Source organism: Furipterus horrens, unplaced genomic scaffold, assembly GCF_987537825.1.
Source record: "Furipterus horrens unplaced genomic scaffold, mFurHor1.1.pri manual_scaffold_4, whole genome shotgun sequence".
Taxonomy (NCBI): Eukaryota; Metazoa; Chordata; class Mammalia; order Chiroptera; family Furipteridae; genus Furipterus; species Furipterus horrens.
Genome location: NW_028327174.1, coordinates 17,950,168 through 17,969,196, shown reverse-complemented (window position 1 = coordinate 17,969,196; position 19,029 = coordinate 17,950,168). Strand labels below are relative to the sequence as shown.

Sequence of the window (19,029 nt, the reverse complement as noted above, 5' to 3'; positions counted from 1 at the left end):
GGGAGGGATTTACCCAGGCCAATCAGGGGCAAGGATTGGCTGTGAGCACTGACCACCAACCACACCCCGCTGTGCAGGGGCAGGGTGCTGTTGCTCCGATGTGGTCTGTTAGCTGTTCACTTGGTGTCCTGACCTAGGGATTTTCCAGGTGGTGCAGCCAAGGTCAGCCCTCACCTGTGTTTTGTCCAGGGCCACCATGCCTGAGCTGTAAAGCAATCTGAGATGGCTGCTACTTGTGCTGGGCTTGGAAATTCCCTGGTGTAGCCAAGCTGTGAAACTAGGCTGGCTGCTGCTAGTGCTGGGCCTGGGGCTCACTGAGGCCAGCTGTGGCTTGTTTGATAGGATTTAAGCAGTTATGAAGCATGAGCCAAGACCAGCCATTCATATGTAAAAGCAGCTTGTGGGGGGGGGGGTCTATAAGTTGGGTGGGGCAGAGTCTCTGGGGATCTCCAAAGGGAGAACAAATAGTATTAACCAGGCTGATGGAGTCTTGATACTGGTACCAGCTTGCCAGCTCTGTGGGGGGAGGGTTTAGAAAGAAACAATGGTCTCTGCTTGCCTCAATGCCTGTATACCACTGGTGCCTTTCAAGCTGCTACTCTGGTACGGAAGCTCAGAGGGACTGAGTCTGAGTAGGTGAATCCATGTGTAGGTTCTTTAAGAGGAACTGCTTGGGGTTCCAGCAGTTTCTTCCATTGACTCAATCCCACTGGTTTTTGCATCCAGAAGTTGTGGGGACTTAGCTTCCTGGTGCTGGAACCCTGCTGTGGGACCAGGACTCCTTGCTCCCAGGCTACTGCTCCTGATTTTTTACCCACCACACATGGTGGAGACACCAGCCCGTTTTGCATCTGCACCCCTCCTACAAGTTTGGATAGATGTGGTTTCTTTAATTCTGTAGTTGTCAGACTTCATTCAACTCAATTTCTGATGGTTCTGAATGATAGTTGTTCTGTACTTTAGTTGTAATTTTGATGTGGTTGTGTGAAGAGGCAAGCCATGTCTGCCTACGCTGCCATCTTGACCAGAGGTCCAGTGTGTTACTTTTAATTTAATCAAATTTCCAAGGCTTAATATAACTTAAGTCAACTTGAAGGTGAATTTTCATGTTTATTGTGTACAGTGTTAATATACAGTAAATGAACATTTTAAAATTCGTTTGTAAATGATAATTACTTTGTTTACAGAAAGCCACAAAGAAAACTGATAAACCCAGAGTGGAAGACAAAGATGATTTAGATGTTACAGAGCTCACTAATGAAGATCTTCAGGATCAGCTTGTGAAATATGGGGTGAATCCTGGCCCTATTGTAGGTAAGGTGATAAAATTTCAAATATCTTCTATGAAGCAGTGCTCTAAATTGTTTTTTTCTCTTTTTGTCTAGGAGGTGTTTGGGTTCTAAGGGTCAGTCTGTCATTACTCATTCATATGACCAGGATCTTAGGTTTTTTAACTGTATGAGGGAAATAAATTGAAGGAATTGAATTAAATAATCCCCAGGATTTCCTCTCTTGTCAAGATTCCTTCATATGGTGCTCATATTACACACTACCTCATGAGACACATGCACCTTATATGTCAGGAAAATCTGAGGTAACATGGTTGGCCAAATTTATTCAAATCAGTAATTTAGTGACAGACTTGTTAATATAACTCAAGTTACTCAATTCCTGGCATTTTCAGTTATCATTAAAAATACCTTTTTATATGTGTGCATGGGAGAATCACAAATGATGCTCAGATATATAATGAAGCCCCTAAAACTGTCTTAAGAGTTATTTTAATTGGAATTCAAGAATGATACCCTGAAGAATAAACTAAAAGGAGAAAATTTGGAACTAAGTATACTGGATTTTCATCCTTTGCTTACGTTTGGTGATTTAGCAAGGTTGTTCATGCCTTTATTTTGGAGGATCATGGCAATAAACGTCAGGAGGAGGAAGGCCTACATACTCTATACTCTTCTGGGTAATGTAAAAGTTTGAACACTGGAGAGTTGTGAATTTGTTCTAAAGTGTCGTCGCAGGCAAAGATTTATTAGAGTCTTGTCTTTTGTTTTATTTAACAGCTGTCTACATAGATAATATTTGCTTATTAATATAATAACCAGGCAACATTTGATACCCTTTTTTTTTTTTTTAAGATTTTATTTATTTATTTTTAGAGATAGGGGAAAGCAGGGAGAAAGAGGGAGAAAACCATGATGTGGGAAAGAAACAGCAATCAGCTGCCTCTCGCATTCCCCCAGCTGGCGACTTGGCCTACAACCCAGGCCTGTGCCCTGACTGGGAATTGAACCAATGACCCTTTGGTTTGCAGGGCGACCGTCAATCCACTGAGCCATACCAGCCAGAGCTGATACCCTTTTTAAATTTAAATATTTAAAATTTCAAAATGGAGATGTTGAAAAATGTGTATTATTGTCAACATATATTAAATTACATGTTTATATACTAGCTGTTCATTTTTTCCCCAGCTGTATTGAGGTATAATTGACAAACCTGTGTATGTTTAAGATGTACAACGTGTCTTCGGGAACAGTGTCGTTAGGCATTTGCAATGGTCCAGAGTTTGACATACTGTCGGAGGCTGTCCTACAATACAGCCTCTAACAAAACCAGGTTGTCCCGAACCCCTGGCAATTGAATTGTTTACCTTTATACCAAAAAGGTTAGGAAAGCACCAAAATATGCATGTGGCGTGTGCCCAGCTCGACTTCGCGGAGTTTGTGCCATGAAGCCTAAAGTTCTAATAAGGTTGTCTAAAACGAAAAAACATGTCAACAGGGCCTATGGTGGATCCATGTGTGCTAAATGTGTCTGTGACAGGATCAAATGTGCTTTCCTTATTGAGGAGCAGAAAATTGTGAAAGTATTGAAGGCACAAGCACAGAGTCAGAAAGCTAAATTAAAATGACACTTTTTATAGTAATAAAAATAATTAAAAGGAAAAAAAAAGATGTACAACTTGATGTTTCAGTACACATAATCATTGTGAAATAACCATAGTCAAACTAATTAACATGTCCATCACCTCACATAATTTTCTTTTGTGTGTAGTAAGGGTGCTTAAGGTCTACCTTGGTAAGAAGGTAGACCTTACGAGGTCTGTCCAGAAAGTACCCAGTCATGTAACGTGAAAAATAGAAACATTTATTGAAAAAGATATAAGAAACATTGTACATAGGATAATGATGCCTCAACCCCCTTGAAAGCAGGCATGTTGGGACTTCACACAATTCTCCCAATTGCCACCAGCTACTCCGTAATATTTTCCTGAATCTCATCAATAGCCTGAAATCTCTTCCCTTTCAAAGGTGATTTTAGTTTTGGGAAAAGCCAGAAATCACAGGGCACCAAATCTGGGCCGTAGGGGGGATGAGTCACGTGGGTGATTTGATGTCTTGCAAAAAAACTCTGCACAAGACGTGATGCATGAGCGGGCGCATTGTTGTGATGATGCTGCCTGTCACCAGTTGCCCATAGTTGCGGCCTTCTGAATTGAATTGTTTCCACAGAGGAATGTTCAAGATTGATGCAGACTTGTTGCTGTACTTGCTCAGTCATTTTGAATATGATGGCCACACTGTACACATGTTCACTCAACAGCCTCTATTGCCCCCACTGACTAGTACAATGAAGTGGTCATTATTCACACATGTGCATTCCAGTCCACTCTCTTTGGCTGCCAGGTTACATCAGTGTCGTGAACATTCTCATATTGACAATGGCTGGACTTTTTCTGGACAGACCTCGTGTAGTCAGTTATCAGTAATTTCTAAACTTACTCATTTTGCATAACTGAAATTTTGTACCCTCTGACCAGCATTTCTCCATCTCTACCTGTTCATTTTAAGAATACTTATATAATATTTTGGGATGTTTTGTTTCTAAAAGTTTTCTACACTTTTCATGAAAGGTCATTTTAACTGCGGGTAGGTACATTTAAATGTAATTTAACACCTTAAATATACATAATATTTATGCATTTGAATTCCAGAACTTATTTTCTTGTATGACTGAAATTTTGTATATTCCAACCAACATCATGTCAAACATATAAAACGTAAAAATGTGATTTATAGTCTTTTCTCAGAACTGGATGGCTGTTTATAGGTGTATTATTCTCTTAAGAGTTGTGGGGTTTTTAATCACAGTAATTGAGAGGCATACAATCTGTTAATAAAATTTGTTGTTGTGTTGTTGTTTTAAACTACTGTATATAGTACTGGAGAAAAATACAAAGTCCAGAACTTTCAGGCAAAAAATACTCAGTTGTATATGGCTCTTCAGCTGTTATCTAATAGACTTATAACAATCTACTATGTATTCTATGCCAGAAAAGAAATGTTGTGGTTATGTGTTAAAATACCATAAAGACATCTTTTTATAAATTATTCATTGTATGTGTTTTTTGTTTGTTTTGTTTTGTTTTAGAGAGAGGGGAAAGGAGGGAGAAAGAGAGAGAGAAACATCGATGGGTTGCTTCTCTCATGCCCCTATCTGGGAACCTGGCCCACAACCCAGGCATGTGCCCTGACCAGGAATCAAACCAGCAACCTTTTGATCTGCAGTCTGGTGCTCAATCCGTTGAGCCACACCAGCCACTGCTCATTATCTGGTATTTTTAAGGACCTAAATTTAGAAAGGAAAGAGTGAAAGTAACATTTTAACGTTGCTAAAGATCTGGCTTGAGCCGGATCTTAAATAAGACAATACAAGTACTAAAGCGAGTTTTGCCTTAATACAGGAACAACCAGGAAGCTATATGAGAAAAAGTTGTTGAAACTGAGGGAGCAGGGAACCGAATCAAGATCTTCTACTCCTTTGCCAACAATTTCTTCTTCAGCAGAAAATACAAGACAGAATGGAAGTAATGACTCTGACAGATACAGTGACAATGAGGAAGGTAAAAATTTTAATGATGTTAATCAAATAGATGGGATTTTTTTCCAGACTGATACGATACAGTAACCGTGAAGAAGATAAAATTTAAATTATTACGAAGATATATGTAATTTTTGTTCATATCATTAGTTTTCCAGGTAATTTGATTTAAATAGATTTTGTTGAGAACTCAAACAGAAAAGTACAAATGTCTAATTTTCTGTCACCTAAAATTACCAAGGTACCTGTGTCTTTTTTGCTTCAAATCTCATTTTTCTAAGGAAATAAAATATTACAAATAAAGACAAAGTTCTTCCACATACCCCTTTCCAAATATCCTCTCCATAGAAGCCCTTTTTAAAATATTTTTATATGCATCTATTTAATACATGGTATTATTTTGTACTTTAAAAGGTCCATATAAATGATATACTAAATCCTGTCACTTTTCTTTGCACTGTTACCAAGATCTCATTATTACATATCTGTTTTATTCCTTGTAATTATTATATATTATTGTTATTTACATGTGGCATGTTTTCTCTGTTCTCTTGGTAGGCATTTAAATTTACAGTTTTTGCTAGATAATCTTTTTTCAAGGCAACTGTAGAGCAAATATTGTGACATCTTTTAGTAGACTATTTTAAGAAAATTGGACCATGGTATTTAAATATTTTTGAAAATAGTACAAAAAATAAACGACCTTTTAAAATTTGTTATAAGAACAAGTTGATATTTATAAATGTTTAATTCATTTATATGGCATGTTTGTTGATTTCATGGTTATTTAATTCAACCTAAATTGCCTAATACCTCCATAAGCATTGCTGCCAGGGCATAGTCTATCAAATTGGTTATTCAGAATATGAAATAGAGTCTTTTCCTTCAACAGCACTATGTTAGCAAGGAGGCAAAGAATAAAATCAGCTTAAACACAAGTAATGCTTAAACTTCCTGCCTCTTTTGCCTCTACAGGAAAGAAGAAAGAACACAAGAAAGTGAAGTCCACTAGGGATTTTGTTCCTTTTTCTGAACTTCAAACTACTCCCTCTGGTGGATTTTTTCAGGGTATTTCTTTTCCTGAAATCTCCCCCCGTCCTCCTTTGGGCAGGACTGAACTACAGGCAGCTAAGAAAGTACATGCTTCTAAGGGAGACCCACCTAGGGAACCTCTTATTGCCACAGCCTTGCCTGGCAGGGAACAGTTGCAGAAGTTAGCTTCTGGAGGGAATTTGTTTGTGTCCTCTGATTCTAGCCATTATAGATGTTTAGAGAAAAGTTCTTCGACATCTTCTCAGCATGAACTCGCTGCCATGTTGGTCTCAGCTGCAGCTTCTCCTTCACTGATTAAAGAAACCACCACTACTTGCTCTACAGAAATAGTAGAAAATATTAACTGTGGAGAGAAAAGTGGAACTCGACCATTATGTACTGAGAGGTCCCATGGTTCAAGCCAGTCAATTCTCTCCAGTTCAAGGAAAATACTAGAAGAGTCTGAGAGATCACAAGTAATTTCTCCACCACTTGGTCAGGCAATCAGAGATTATGTCAATTCTCTGTTGGTCCAGAGTGGGGTAGGTAGTTTGCCCGGAACTTCTAACTCTATACCCTCACTGGATATAGAAAACATATGGAAGAGAATTGATCGATCTAATTTTCAAGAAACTGAATCCCTCTCTCCTCCACGAAAATTGCCTAGACTCAGTAAAAAGTCAGAGGAAAAGGATTCAGGTTCCTCTGTGGCATTTAAAAATATACATGGATCTGAGCTGATGTCTTCTTTTGCCAAAACTATTGTCTCTCACTCACTTGCTACGTTAGGCATAGAAATGTCTAAGCAACCACAGCATGATAAAGTAGATGCCCCAGAGCTGTCTTTTCCTTTCCATGAATCTATTTTAAAAGTAATTGAAGAGGAGTGGCAGCAAATTGACAGGCAGCCGCCTTCTTTGGCATGCAAGTATCCAGTTTCTTCCAAAGAGGCAACGCAGCTTTTATCAGTTCCGAAAGTAGATGATGAAATCCTGGGGTTCATTTCTGAAGCCACTCCACCAGCAGGTATTCAGATAGCTTCAGCTGATAAACAGGTGGACTTAGCACTTTGTAGAACATATGAAGCTGCAGCATCAGCATTGCAGATTGCAACCCATACTGCCTTTGTAGCTCGGGCTATGCAGGCTGACATTAGTCAGGCTGCACAAATTCTTAGCTCAGATCCTAGTCAGAGCCACCAGGCACTCGGGATTCTGAGCAAAACATATGATGCAGCCTCATTTCTTTGTGAAGCTGCATTTGATGAAGTAAAGATGGCTGCCCATACCATGGGATCTTCCACTTTAGGTCGCCGTTATCTCTGGCTGAAGGATTGTAGCATTAATCCAGCTCTTAAGAATAAGCTGGCTGTTACTCCCTTTAAAGGTGGGACATTGTTTGGAGGAGAAGTATACAAAGTAGTTAAAAAGCGTGGAAATAAACGCTAATAACATTAAAAGTAAAGGGATCCATTTTATCTTTGAAATTGGGAACTTAGATTTTCTAGGAAATTTTAAGTACTACTTTTAAAGCAAAAAAGTTTTTAAGGTCTTTTTAGTTTCTTAATGGGGCTAATTTCAAAGTGTCCAGCTTCTACCCATTGAGTTATAGTTTAAAATAATTGCTCACATAAAACTGCCTTTTTAAAAAGGTTGTACAGATAGAAACCTGATAAAATTAAAGCTTTGTAGATCACATTTTTATCTCAAATAGTCCAATTTTGCCTAAGATTTTACAACTCTTCAAAACTAAGAAAATTCTTTTAATTAGAATATAAGTCTTCATAGTTCTTAATCTTTTTACTTTCTATACTTGTCTACATTTTTCTTTTATTTTTTTCACTTTTGTTTGTTTTTTACTTGTCTACAGTATCATTCATAGTATTCTATTCTAGATCATTGCAACTCAATGTCCCAGTATACACATTGTTACTGTTCCACAGGCAAGATAAGCGTGCACCAGAATTTGAATCTAGAGACACTTTAGATCAAGGACAGGGTTTATTTTTTGTATTTTTGGTAAAAATTTATTGATAGAGAAAACAGTGCTGACCTACATTCTGTTGTTAAGTGCCTCTTTTCTCCATGGACTGGTGGCCAATGGTTTGTGGACCACACTTTAAGAAATACTGCTCGAAACCATAATACTGTAGGATAGTACATTCTCACCATTACTGTAGTTTATTAGATGAACCAGGCCCTGGAAAGATGGGGCTCTTAATGAACACTTTCAAGGTATGTTGTAGTTCATAGGTTTAGTCTAAGTTCTAAAGGCAAATTTAAGATTTAAGTTAGTTGGAGGTTTTTTAAAGTCATAAGAAATAATGCTATATCCTAGTGTCTTTGTGTTTATATAAAACAATATATTATCTTGTGTTTTCATTTCTGATTGTAAGATGAGAGAGAGTAACTGTAGAAGCATTTGATAATTGAATTTCTTTGTATTTTTATGGAAATAGTAGTATTAAGTATAAGTAAAATATGACCTTGGTTATTCCTATATTCTTAGACTACCCCTGTCCATCTTTGCAGCTTTGTGGAGTGATTTTATTTGTGATTTGTCTTCAGTAATGTACATGTATACATGTACCTACTAAGTGCTATGTGACCTTAAAAATGTATTACTGTAGAATGCTTCTGCAAACTCAATAAAGTTGTTAAATTTGAACAGTTTTGTGTGGTCTCCAGCAACATGTGTGTTTTATTCTTGGAGTTAAAATAAGTTAGATGTTTGTAGATGAACATTCCTTTATCATTTCATCATTGAAACTCACTTGACATTACAACAGTGTAGTTGAAAATATTCTAAACATTGTTGTCCTTTTGTATTTAAGGACCATGTTTTTTATTGGCTATTGAAATTTAAAATTTGTAAGAGGAATTAAGATGAAACCAGATACATTATTTGTTTCAATCAATTTCTACTCAACTACTATTGGGTTCTTTGGATGCTTTCTAATTCTTAGAATCTGAGTTAACAAAGCCTAAGGTTTTATAATGCTAAGGAGTGTCCCAAATATAGATATATTGCTAGATCTATTAATAGGTGTGTTGGGAGGGGGACAGAGTTGCTACCTTGCTCCTAAAGAAAGATCAAACTGTTTGAACTGTCATGCTAAAAGTAAAAATTAGTTGTTTATTTTTGGGAAACTCGCAAGTAGATGCTGGACTGACTAGTGCTAGATAATTAGCAAGACACATAGCTATCTTGAGTACTTTTTAGTACAACTGCATTGAGTTTGTGCAAAACAAAGCTTTTAACGATTAACTACACTTTTGTCTCGAGTGAGAAAGTAAAGTTTTAGGTAACAAGTTTTAGAAGTAACAACTGACATTTTGCAATGTGATGATAAATGGCCACAAAATGTGGAAGTTAACTAAAATTTATATCAAGTCTTTTAATAAATCCAGCTCTTCAAATGGTGATATATTCAAGACTATGGGAATGGAATATTGAAGCCTATAAAAAGATATACATATTTGAGTTGTTAACCATTAGGTGGTATGCTGAGTAATACATACGCCCTAGCTTCTCTTGAGAGAAATGTTATTTGTATTACGGGGAGGAGCAGAAGCAACTATGGTTGGTTGTACTTTTCTGCCAGCGAGATTCCTCCTTACCTCCTCAACTGTACCTAGGTTTTTTATAATCATGGTAAAAAGAAGGGAGGAAAGACTTAAACTGCACTTATGTGTTAACATCATTGCACTTATTGTTATTAGAAGCTTGGTACCATACATCTTTAAATTCTCTGTGGCTTTTTTCTTCATATTCCAAATTCCAGTGTAATAACCTTTGCACTGTATGGACAAAAGAATGGTAACAACTATGTATTTTAATATTTTTCTTCCCCACATTAAATTGTTTTTAGAAAAACCTCCATGGGAGCAGTTTGAATTTACTTTGTTTCAGGCTGTTTAGTTCCAGAAAAGGGGAAGGACAATAGGAAGTCCTGATCAGTTTAAGGAGTGGAGGAGAGAAAAAGAAATGTAATAAAATAAAAATGGAAAAGAAAAAAATTTTTAAGTCAGAAATTGCAGTTAAACAGTTTTGGTCTGTTAAGATAATACCAATAGACAACTTGTTTTACATATTAATGTGCCTAAAACCAGCATTCCAAATGATAATCAAGATGGTTGTAGTTTATTGTATGTTTCAGAGAATAATGGTTTCTCCAATGTTATTTCCAGACTCTAAAATAGAGCTCAAGCTTGAGAAGAGAGAACCACTAAAGGGCAGAGCAAAGACTTCAGTAACACTCAAGCAAAGAAGAGTTGAGCACAATCAGGTATCTTTAGTTTTATGATCGCTATATTCAGGTGTAAGTAATCTCCAGGCAGGACTCATGCGCCTGTGTCCCAGTTGTTGGCTAATAGTTGACACTCAGATTTCAGCGCACTAAATAAAGTGTTCATTCCACCATTCATTAAATGGCATTAGAAATCTAAATTTTGTGTGTTTTTGTCAGTAGTGTAGCTGTGCTTACTACAAAAGCAAGTGTTTAACATCTCATTTATGTTTGGTTCTGTGCTAAGCATGGTTTAAAGCCAATCATACTGCTTCTTAAGATAAAATTATATTTTAGTGTTGATCTTTTTGTTTTCAGTTACAGTTGATGTTCAATATTATGTTAGTTTCATGTGTACAGCATAGTGGTTAGACATTTATATAATTTACAGTTTCACTCTCGACAAGTCCAGTATCCACCTGGCATCCATAGTTATCACAATATTATTGACTGTGTTCCTTATGCTGTACTTTACGTCCCCATGACTACTCTGTAACCACCAGTCTGTACTTCTCAGTCCCTTTGCCTCTTTCACACAGCCCTGAAGCCTTCTCTCATCTGGCAGCCATCAGTTTGTTCTCTGCATCTATGAGTCTGTTTCTGTTTTATTTTGTGTTTTAGATTCCACCTAAAAGTGAAATTCTATGATATTTGTCTAAGAGGAATATTTTAACAGGTGGAAATGCCTAAGCAGTTTTTATATAATTTCTTTAAAAGGCAGGGGAATGGTTTTATATTTGTGTCTTTGTCTTTGTATGTTTCTGATTTTGCTTTTATTTTTGCCTGTCTTCTGTGACCTTTCCCTCAACTCCCAAGCTAGACTGGTCCTGAGACCCCACTATTTTTTCCTTGTTCTAGATGAAAGTTTATGTTTTTTTATTGTGGGTGAGGCAAGATGCAGTAAATGCAGATGCAGAAGCTAGGAAAATCTGGAGAAGGACACTGAAATAGACGAGCATGGAGAATGTTGGCCCAGAGTATTAAGGCAAGATGATATAGTGCTATGAGCAATGTGTGACTGGTCAGATAACAGGTTAAAAGGAGGGAGGAAGGGTGGTATTAAAGATGGTTTAACAGGTAATTGTTTCAGTTGGGGAAGTTAAACTGAAGGACAGTGTAAACAGTGACAGGCAGAATTAGACAGTGGCCTTAGATACAAAATGTAAAACATAGTAAAGTGGGGGGAAGAATTTAATGACCCTCCAGTCACAGAGCCTGAACAGTTGTCAATATTTTATCAGTTTTATATCATCTTCATCTGCACCTCTTAGCTTTTTTGATTCTTTGGTTTTATTTTTATTTTTGCTGGAGTACACAAGAGCAAATCTCTGACATTTCAAACATTAAGATTTTGGTATATGCACACTCAATGCTAGGTCACGTGTAGTAAAATTATTCTTTATAATCCCGCAAGTTTCAGAAATGTCTCTTATTAAATTGTTCAAATTAGGACTCCACATATTTGTTGTTGTTGTTTTATTTTAATCTCTTAAATCTGTAGCTATTTCCACTACAACTATTTCCCCTCCCTTCATTTAGTAAAGAAACCAGGTCAGTTTGCTACAGAATTTACTACATTCTGGATTTGGCAGATTGATTCAAGTGTCATTTAATTTGCTCTTCTATACCCTGTATTTCCTGTAGTCTAGGAGTTAAGATTTATAGTAGGAAAAAGTGATAGGCCTTTCTGTGATGATGGAAATGTTTTGTATCTGCTGCCCATTATGGTAGCCTTGAGCCACTTGTGTGTTGAATACTTGAAATGTGACTAGTGTGGCTGAGAAACTAAAATTTAAATTTATAACTTTAAATTGCCACATGGAGCTAGTAACTAACCATATTGGATAGCACAGATTATAGGGTCGATTAGATTCCAGTTTAGGTTCTTTGACGAGAAATGGTGGTATGGCTTTTTTTTTTTTTTTTTTTTTTTTTTTAAGATTTTATTTATTTTTAGAAGGGAAGGGAGAGAGAAAGAGAGGAAGAGAAACATCATTCAGTTGCCTCTTGCGTGCTCTTGACTGGGGGCGTGGCCTGCAACCCAGGCATGTGCCCCGACTGAAAATCAAACTGGCGACTTTTGGGTTTGCAGTCTGGCGCTCAATCCACACCAGCCAGGGCTATAAGTGAAATTTTTTAATCAATAACTTTTTTCATTTTTATTTATTTATTTTTTATTTTATTTTATCTATATTTAGAGAAAGGGAGGGAGAAAGAAAGGGAGAGAAACATCAATGTGTGCTTTTGCGCACCCCCAACTGGGGACCTGGCCTGCAATCCAGGCGACCCTTTGGTTTGCAGTCGGCGCACAGTCCACTGAGCCATACCAGCCAGGGCCAGAAATAAAATTTTTTAATCAAGAACTTTTTTCCTTCATGTACTGCTTAGTTACCTTGAAATAAAATTCATATAGAAGAGCCAGGAGAATGTTTGCTTCTTGCCTTTCATTTTCCACTTTTCAAATCAAAGTGCCCTAGTCGCTTTGAAAGATGATCAATAAAAGTTTTGTAATAGTATATTTTTTATATATTTTATAATCGGTTGCAGTCATTCTTTTTTTTCATGTTCAAATTGTGCCATCTTTAGCTATTTGGAATTACTGAGTTAGTTTCTGTTTCCCTTTATTGACCTTGTTTGTCTTCGATAGTTTCTTGGTTTTGGCACATCAAGGTGACTCATGATGCTCATATACTTCCTGACTTTCATCATATCAGCCATTTTTCTAAAGAACCCTAATCATTTTTATTAAAATCCTTACTCCTAGGATATGTTTAATTGATTTTAGAGAGAGAGGAAGGGGGGAAGAGAGTAACAGTGATGTGAGAAGCATCCATCAGTTGTTTGAGGTCCTGACTGGGGATCAAACCCACAATCCTTTTTTTAAAGATATTAATTAATTAATTAGAGGGGAAGGGAGGACGGAAGATTGGGAGAGAAACATCAGTGCGTGGTTGTCCCTCTCATGCCCCCAACTGGGGACCTGGCCGGCAACTCAGGCATGTGCCCCGCTTGGGAATCGAACCGGCAGCCCTTCGGTTTGCCGGCTGGCGCTCAATCCATTGAGCCACACCAGCCAGGGCAAACCCACAACCTTTTGGTGGGCTGAATGACACTCCAGCCAACTGAACACCTGGCCAGGGTGAACCCTAATCCTTTTAATAGAGAATATTACTCGGAGGATGCTAACTTCAATCTGGATACTAGGGTGTTCCTTCCTATTGGGTTGTCATTGCCTCTAGGCCTTTGCAGTGGGTAGAGGTAGGAGTACTTATTTTTTAAAATGAAAATAAATCATGAATACATCAAATTAATGAATGCAGGCCTATCTGATATTGCATTTAATGGATGTATTGTAATTTATTTAGCCACTCTTGGTGAATATTTGAATTGTTTTCAGTTATATGCTCTTTTCAATAATGCAGAGAAGAACCAATGAATAGCCTTTTACATTTATCATTTAATATTTTATTCAGTTTATCTTCTGGAAACCTGGAAATGAAATTGCTGGGTGATTCTACAAGATGTTACCAAATAATAGTTGGTAAAATAGTTGAAGCATTTTGTATTCCTACCAGCAATGTATAAGTACCTACCTCTTACGGAGAAATATGCTGCTGCTTTTAATTAACCCGATTATATTTTTTATAACCTAGTTTTGTGGAAATTTTATGTTTGTAGCTTTTTACTCCCTGGGATTTCTAGTCTCCTGAATAACTTTTTACCTGTTAGCTTATTGTATGGCATTGTGAGAAGGTTTTTATTTCTTCTCCATGTTGTCTCCACGGTAAATTCAGGGCTTTTATAGAATATCTTGCTGAAAAATAGACGACAGCACAATTCTTATTTTGGCCACAGAGCATATAGCAAGCACATTAACTACTAATTTTATATAGCAGTGAGTTTCTTTTCAGTCAGTAATTAGTCCATCTTCTAAGTAGTTATAACATTGAATTATGATTTTATTATTTTTACTTCTATTTTCTTTCTTTTTTATTCTGTTTTCTTAAAGTTAGTTTATAGTGGAGTTTGGTAGAGAAAAATTCTTTTTTATTATTCAGAAGATCTTTTCTGGTTGTATGAAAGGTTGTCAATTAGTTTTCTGTGAAGATGATTAATTCTAAATTAGATAATGATGGTCAAGAATAAAATTGGGTGATAGTCCTCAACTAAAGAATTTAACAAACCTGAACAATGGAAAGCTTAAATAACTTATAGGGGAAAGTGTCCCTCCCACCTCTGTTCCCACAGGTGACTAATGAGTTTCTTGTGGTTCCTTCCACAGAAGAAAAGAATCATTAAATGGAACTTGGCTTTTTTTTATTAACCACAATATTTTAGTAGAGGTTTGATAAACTTTTTGATAAAGGGGTTATTTATTTATTTATTTAAAATAAAACATAACATGGAAAGTCCTGGAATTTGGTAGATAACTAATTTTAAGGAGAAGGACATCTCCTCAGCCCTCTTCCTTCATGTGCGTAGGTAAAATATCTGGTGTTTATATTGTATCAATTGCATAAATGTGAATTTTATTTTGGAGCTTTTAAGCAATGTAGTTTTAAATTCTTTAAAGTATGCATTGATAATACCAAATAGAATATTTTATCCAGAATATTTTTAAAATAGTTGTATTATATTTATTGGCATTAAGAAGTTGATTATTGAAGAGAAAATATTGTTGGAAGTAGTTTTAAAAAAAGTACTTGGCTTTGAGATGCATAATAAGTCAGTTATATAATCTTAAACTAGTACTCAGCTCTGGCTGTACATTAGAATCCCCTCAGGAGCTGTAAAAATTTACTGTGCACAGGCCTTCTAGATTCTGACTGATTGATCTAAGCTGGTGTTGGGTATTTGAATCTTTTTTTTTTTTTTCAAAGATTTTACTTATTTAATTTTAGGGCGGGAAAAAAACATTGATTCCTTGGTTCTCTCACGCCCCCAACCCAGGACTCAGTCCGCAGGCCGGCACTCAATACACTGAGCCACACTAGCCAGGGCTTGGTATTTTTTTTAAAGCTCCGCAGATGATACTGTGCTACAGGATTGAGATTAAAACTATTGTTTCCTTCTACTCAAATATTCAAATCAGTTCTATGAAACTTATGTCTGTGCCTTTTGGGGTTTGCTACTGATACTTCCAGCCATATAAGCATATATATTGGATGACCAATCTTGTTCCAAGATAATAGGAAGATATATCTGTCTTAAAAATTAATAAACACTGACTTGGATATAAAAACATCTGCTATCTAGATAAAATATTAGCTTGAAGGCAAAAGTGAAAGTATAAGTGCACTCTAATATACTGATCATGGATTGCTGTTTCCTAGTTAAAAGAATTCAAAAGCATCATCTGGTAATTGTGGCTTCAAAGTTGAATAACTTGTTACTTGGGATGCAGAATCTCAGGCTTCACCCTAGGGCTGCTGCATCAGAATCAACATTAAACAAAAGCTGTAATGTGTGATTGATACACACATTACAGTTTGAGAAGCACTAGTCTTAATGGTTTTCAAGCTATTTTATAGGACTGCTAACTTCATTTTTAAGTGAGGGAAAATTACTCAGCTTTTCAGGGAGAAATAAATCAAGGACTGGAAGGTAACAATGGTCTTATCTGCCTTTCTTTCTGTAGTGAGGAGTTGGCAGCACTAAGTGAGGTTTGGCAGTGACTCTTAGGCGTGTGTGTTCATGAAAAGAGTGACACCAGGTTTTTGTTGCTGTTGTATTTTAATGTCTGTTTCTAAGAAGAATTTGACACCTGGGAAATATGGATTATAATTTAGACTGATTCTATTTAAATAATCCTAACCGCACGAAAATAATAATGTTTTAATCTATTTTAACAGTTATAAAATTGGTATCTTTTTAAAAGGGAACTGACTTGTAGCAAGTGACTTTCTTATAAGTCAAAGTCAGTCATGCTCAGCCTCAGCCTGCTTTTTGTTTCAGCAGAGATGTAGCTGCAATACTATAGCCAAATAGCAAACAGCAGTCACAGGAGTCAGTGATAAATTGATTTGCTTTTTCTCCCCTCATTTCTATTAAAATTTATGAGCTCCTGTAATTGGACTCTTGAGTGTATTTTTATAATACTTTAAGTGTTCTCTGATACGTATGTATCAGTTCAGTCACTACATATAGAAATATATTGAGGACATAGCATTGTTTGCAAATGCTGGCATTTGGAGACTTTTCATGGCTTTTCAGTGCGCTAATATGGCCATTATTAAAGTGTTTGATATTAGAATATGACTTTTTAATGTGTCAATGCTTGATTAGAGCTATTCTCAAGCTGGAGTAACTGAGACTGAATGGACAAGTGGATCTTCAAAAGGCGGACCTCTGCAGGCATTAACTAGGGAATCCACAAGAGGGTCAAGAAGAACTCCGAGGAAAAGGGTGATGCAAGGCTTATTGCTTAGAATTGGGTTTTCAGATTGGTAGGGTTTTAGTCATTATTTTATATTTATTGTCTTTGTTTTGTTTTCAAACTAACAGGTGGATACTTCAGAACATTTTCGTATAGATGGTGCAATAATTTCAGAGAGTACTCCCATAGCTGAAACTATAATGGCTTCAAGCAACGAAACCTTAGTAAATATATTTCATAAACTATACAAGTGATATTCTTTGTAAATTACACTTTAATTAGAATTGGGGAGGTGGTGAATTTTGGCAAATCTCAAACTTATGTTTTTAAACATTACATGTTAATCTTATTTTCCTCATATAAGTCTGAATTTAGATTTTTTTCAATATAGCCAATTTAGATATATAAATTTAATTCATTGTGCAAGAATCCAAAGTATTATAAGGATACTTTTTTGCTAAAATATTTAAAGTATGATGAGGCTTCACACGTGAGAACTATTGAATATGTTCATTTCTGAGTCCTTTTGCCTAAATTTTTATTAAGGGAAAGTTCAATTATTACAGAAATAAAATTTCTTTTTTTTAACATGTGTTTGTTATGTTTGGATAATTCTGAGTCTGAATAATTTGAATCTTGGCAGGTTGTCAATAGGGTGACTGGAAATTTCAAGCATGCAGCTCCCATTCTGCCAATCACTGAATTCTCAGACATACCCAGAAGAACACCAAAGAAACCATTGACAAGAGCTGAAGTAAATGACTAAAATTTAGATCGATGTCATCATTGATCTTTTAAAAAGGAAATATTTACATTTGTTTTTTAGAGTGGGTGGGAGCAGAACTTTATTGGGTGTTATGGGTTTGTGTATATGCGTATTATTTTAAAGACATACTTTATTAGTGACAATAAAAAGTAGTGTAATATGACATGCTAATACTATCCTCTTGCTACTGTATGACTCTTAAGTTTGCAGTTTTCAAGGGAGTGGTCATTTGTGTGCTGCTTATAACATGTTCTCTTTGTTATAGATGTGAGTTGAAACTAACTGGGCAGTAGGGGAGGCTCTACTATCTTTCACTGAAAGATCAAATAATGGGACTTTAAAGGAACTTTGTATGATACTTCATTTCATTAACTCTCCTGTATAATCAAGCTTTAAAGTACTAACTGCATGATGCGTTATAGTTTTAATGAATTGTTACTAAAGGTTATTTTGATCAGGGCATAAAGGTGACAGCAAAACAATCAGGTGGTTAAAAAGCATGTATCTTATGTTTTTTTAAGTTCAGAAGATAATATAGACTACTTAAGAGCATATACTAAAATTTGTTAAAGATCCATGTTAATTTGATAGCTTCTGTATTTGGTCATTTATTACAAAATTTTTGATGAAGGAAGAAACAATGTACTCTTAATGAGAAGCATGGGAAATCCAGTAGTGAGGGAGGCTTATGCTGCCATATTAGCTGCACTGAATTATTGGTTATTTTGAGACTTCAACTTATTTTTAATGTGTGGCAATTTTATTCTTCTCCAATTATCACATTAACTTATGTTCACTTTGAAGAAGTTTGAAGAGAGCCTTGGAAATGTGTGGATACTTGGGTGATGATGAATTTAGAAATGGCAGTTAAAAGCTAGGATAGATTTAAGTGCATTTTCTTCTCTGAAACTTCTGTTTAAAATATATTTTAATTGTTGCACATTTACACTAAATTTTTAACTGTGGTTGTTTGTTTTTTATTAGGTGGGAGAAAAAACAGAGGAAAGAAGAATAGAAAGGGATATTCTTAAGGAAATGTTTCCCTTTGAAGCATCTACACCAACAGGAATTAGGTATTCAGATACATTGAAACAAGTATTAGTGTATTCTACTGGGGCATTTTTATTTATTCACTTATTCCCACCTTTTTTGAGGTATAATGGACACATAAAATTGTATGTATTTAGTGTATACAACATGATTATTTGATATACATAAATGGAAATTTTAATTTTTAATTCTTCACTAAGTTACTATACCTGTGTTCTTAGAATTTTTGGGAGCAGTTTAGTTCTTTTAAGCTATCTAGTTTATGTTGTGGAAAGTTGAGTCAGTTTCAAAATTTACTTCATTAAACTGAAGGATTGTAAATAAATCATTTACCTACTATTTAATTTCCATTTTTAAATCTAAATGGAAACCTGGTAAGAAGCAAATTGTTTTCCCTGAAGGCTTCTGTTTTCTAATTCAAAACACTATATTTAGATATCTGTTGGACTGTTTTCTGACTGAAGGAATCAAAACCAAACTACCTTATTTCTATCTTCTTAGCTCCTAAATATATTGGCTCTGAGAAGCCTTTAAGACGGCAAGTTTAGTGACTATCAGTTTGAATATTTTCGTATAAAAGACAATTATCTTTTTAAATGGAAAATAGTTATACATTTTAAATAGTTTAAC

The 19,029-nt window shown here is 35.8% G+C and overlaps 1 protein-coding gene and 1 pseudogene across 3 annotated transcripts in view; both read left to right on the top strand.

The window, feature by feature from the left end:
- TMPO (thymopoietin) overlaps positions 1–19,029 on the top strand; it is a 31,518-nt gene that overhangs the window by 10,143 nt on the left and 2,346 nt on the right. Inside the window, exons 2-8 of one of the 3 annotated variants that reach the window (XM_090272660.1) lie at positions 1,188–1,314; positions 4,751–4,909; positions 10,110–10,207; positions 16,493–16,612; positions 16,712–16,807; positions 17,227–17,337; positions 18,334–18,422. In XM_090272660.1, coding sequence (XP_090128786.1) covers positions 1,188–1,314; positions 4,751–4,909; positions 10,110–10,207; positions 16,493–16,612; positions 16,712–16,807; positions 17,227–17,337; positions 18,334–18,422 — 800 coding nt within the window. Of the gene's footprint in view, positions 1–1,187; positions 1,315–4,750; positions 4,910–5,862; positions 8,592–10,109; positions 10,208–16,492; positions 16,613–16,711; positions 16,808–17,226; positions 17,338–18,333; positions 18,423–19,029 lie in introns of those variants that run through there. The other 2 variants (XM_090272661.1, XM_090272659.1) reach the window with 2 other exon arrangements.
- On the top strand, positions 2,540–2,917 carry LOC150011202 (large ribosomal subunit protein eL34 pseudogene; annotated as a pseudogene).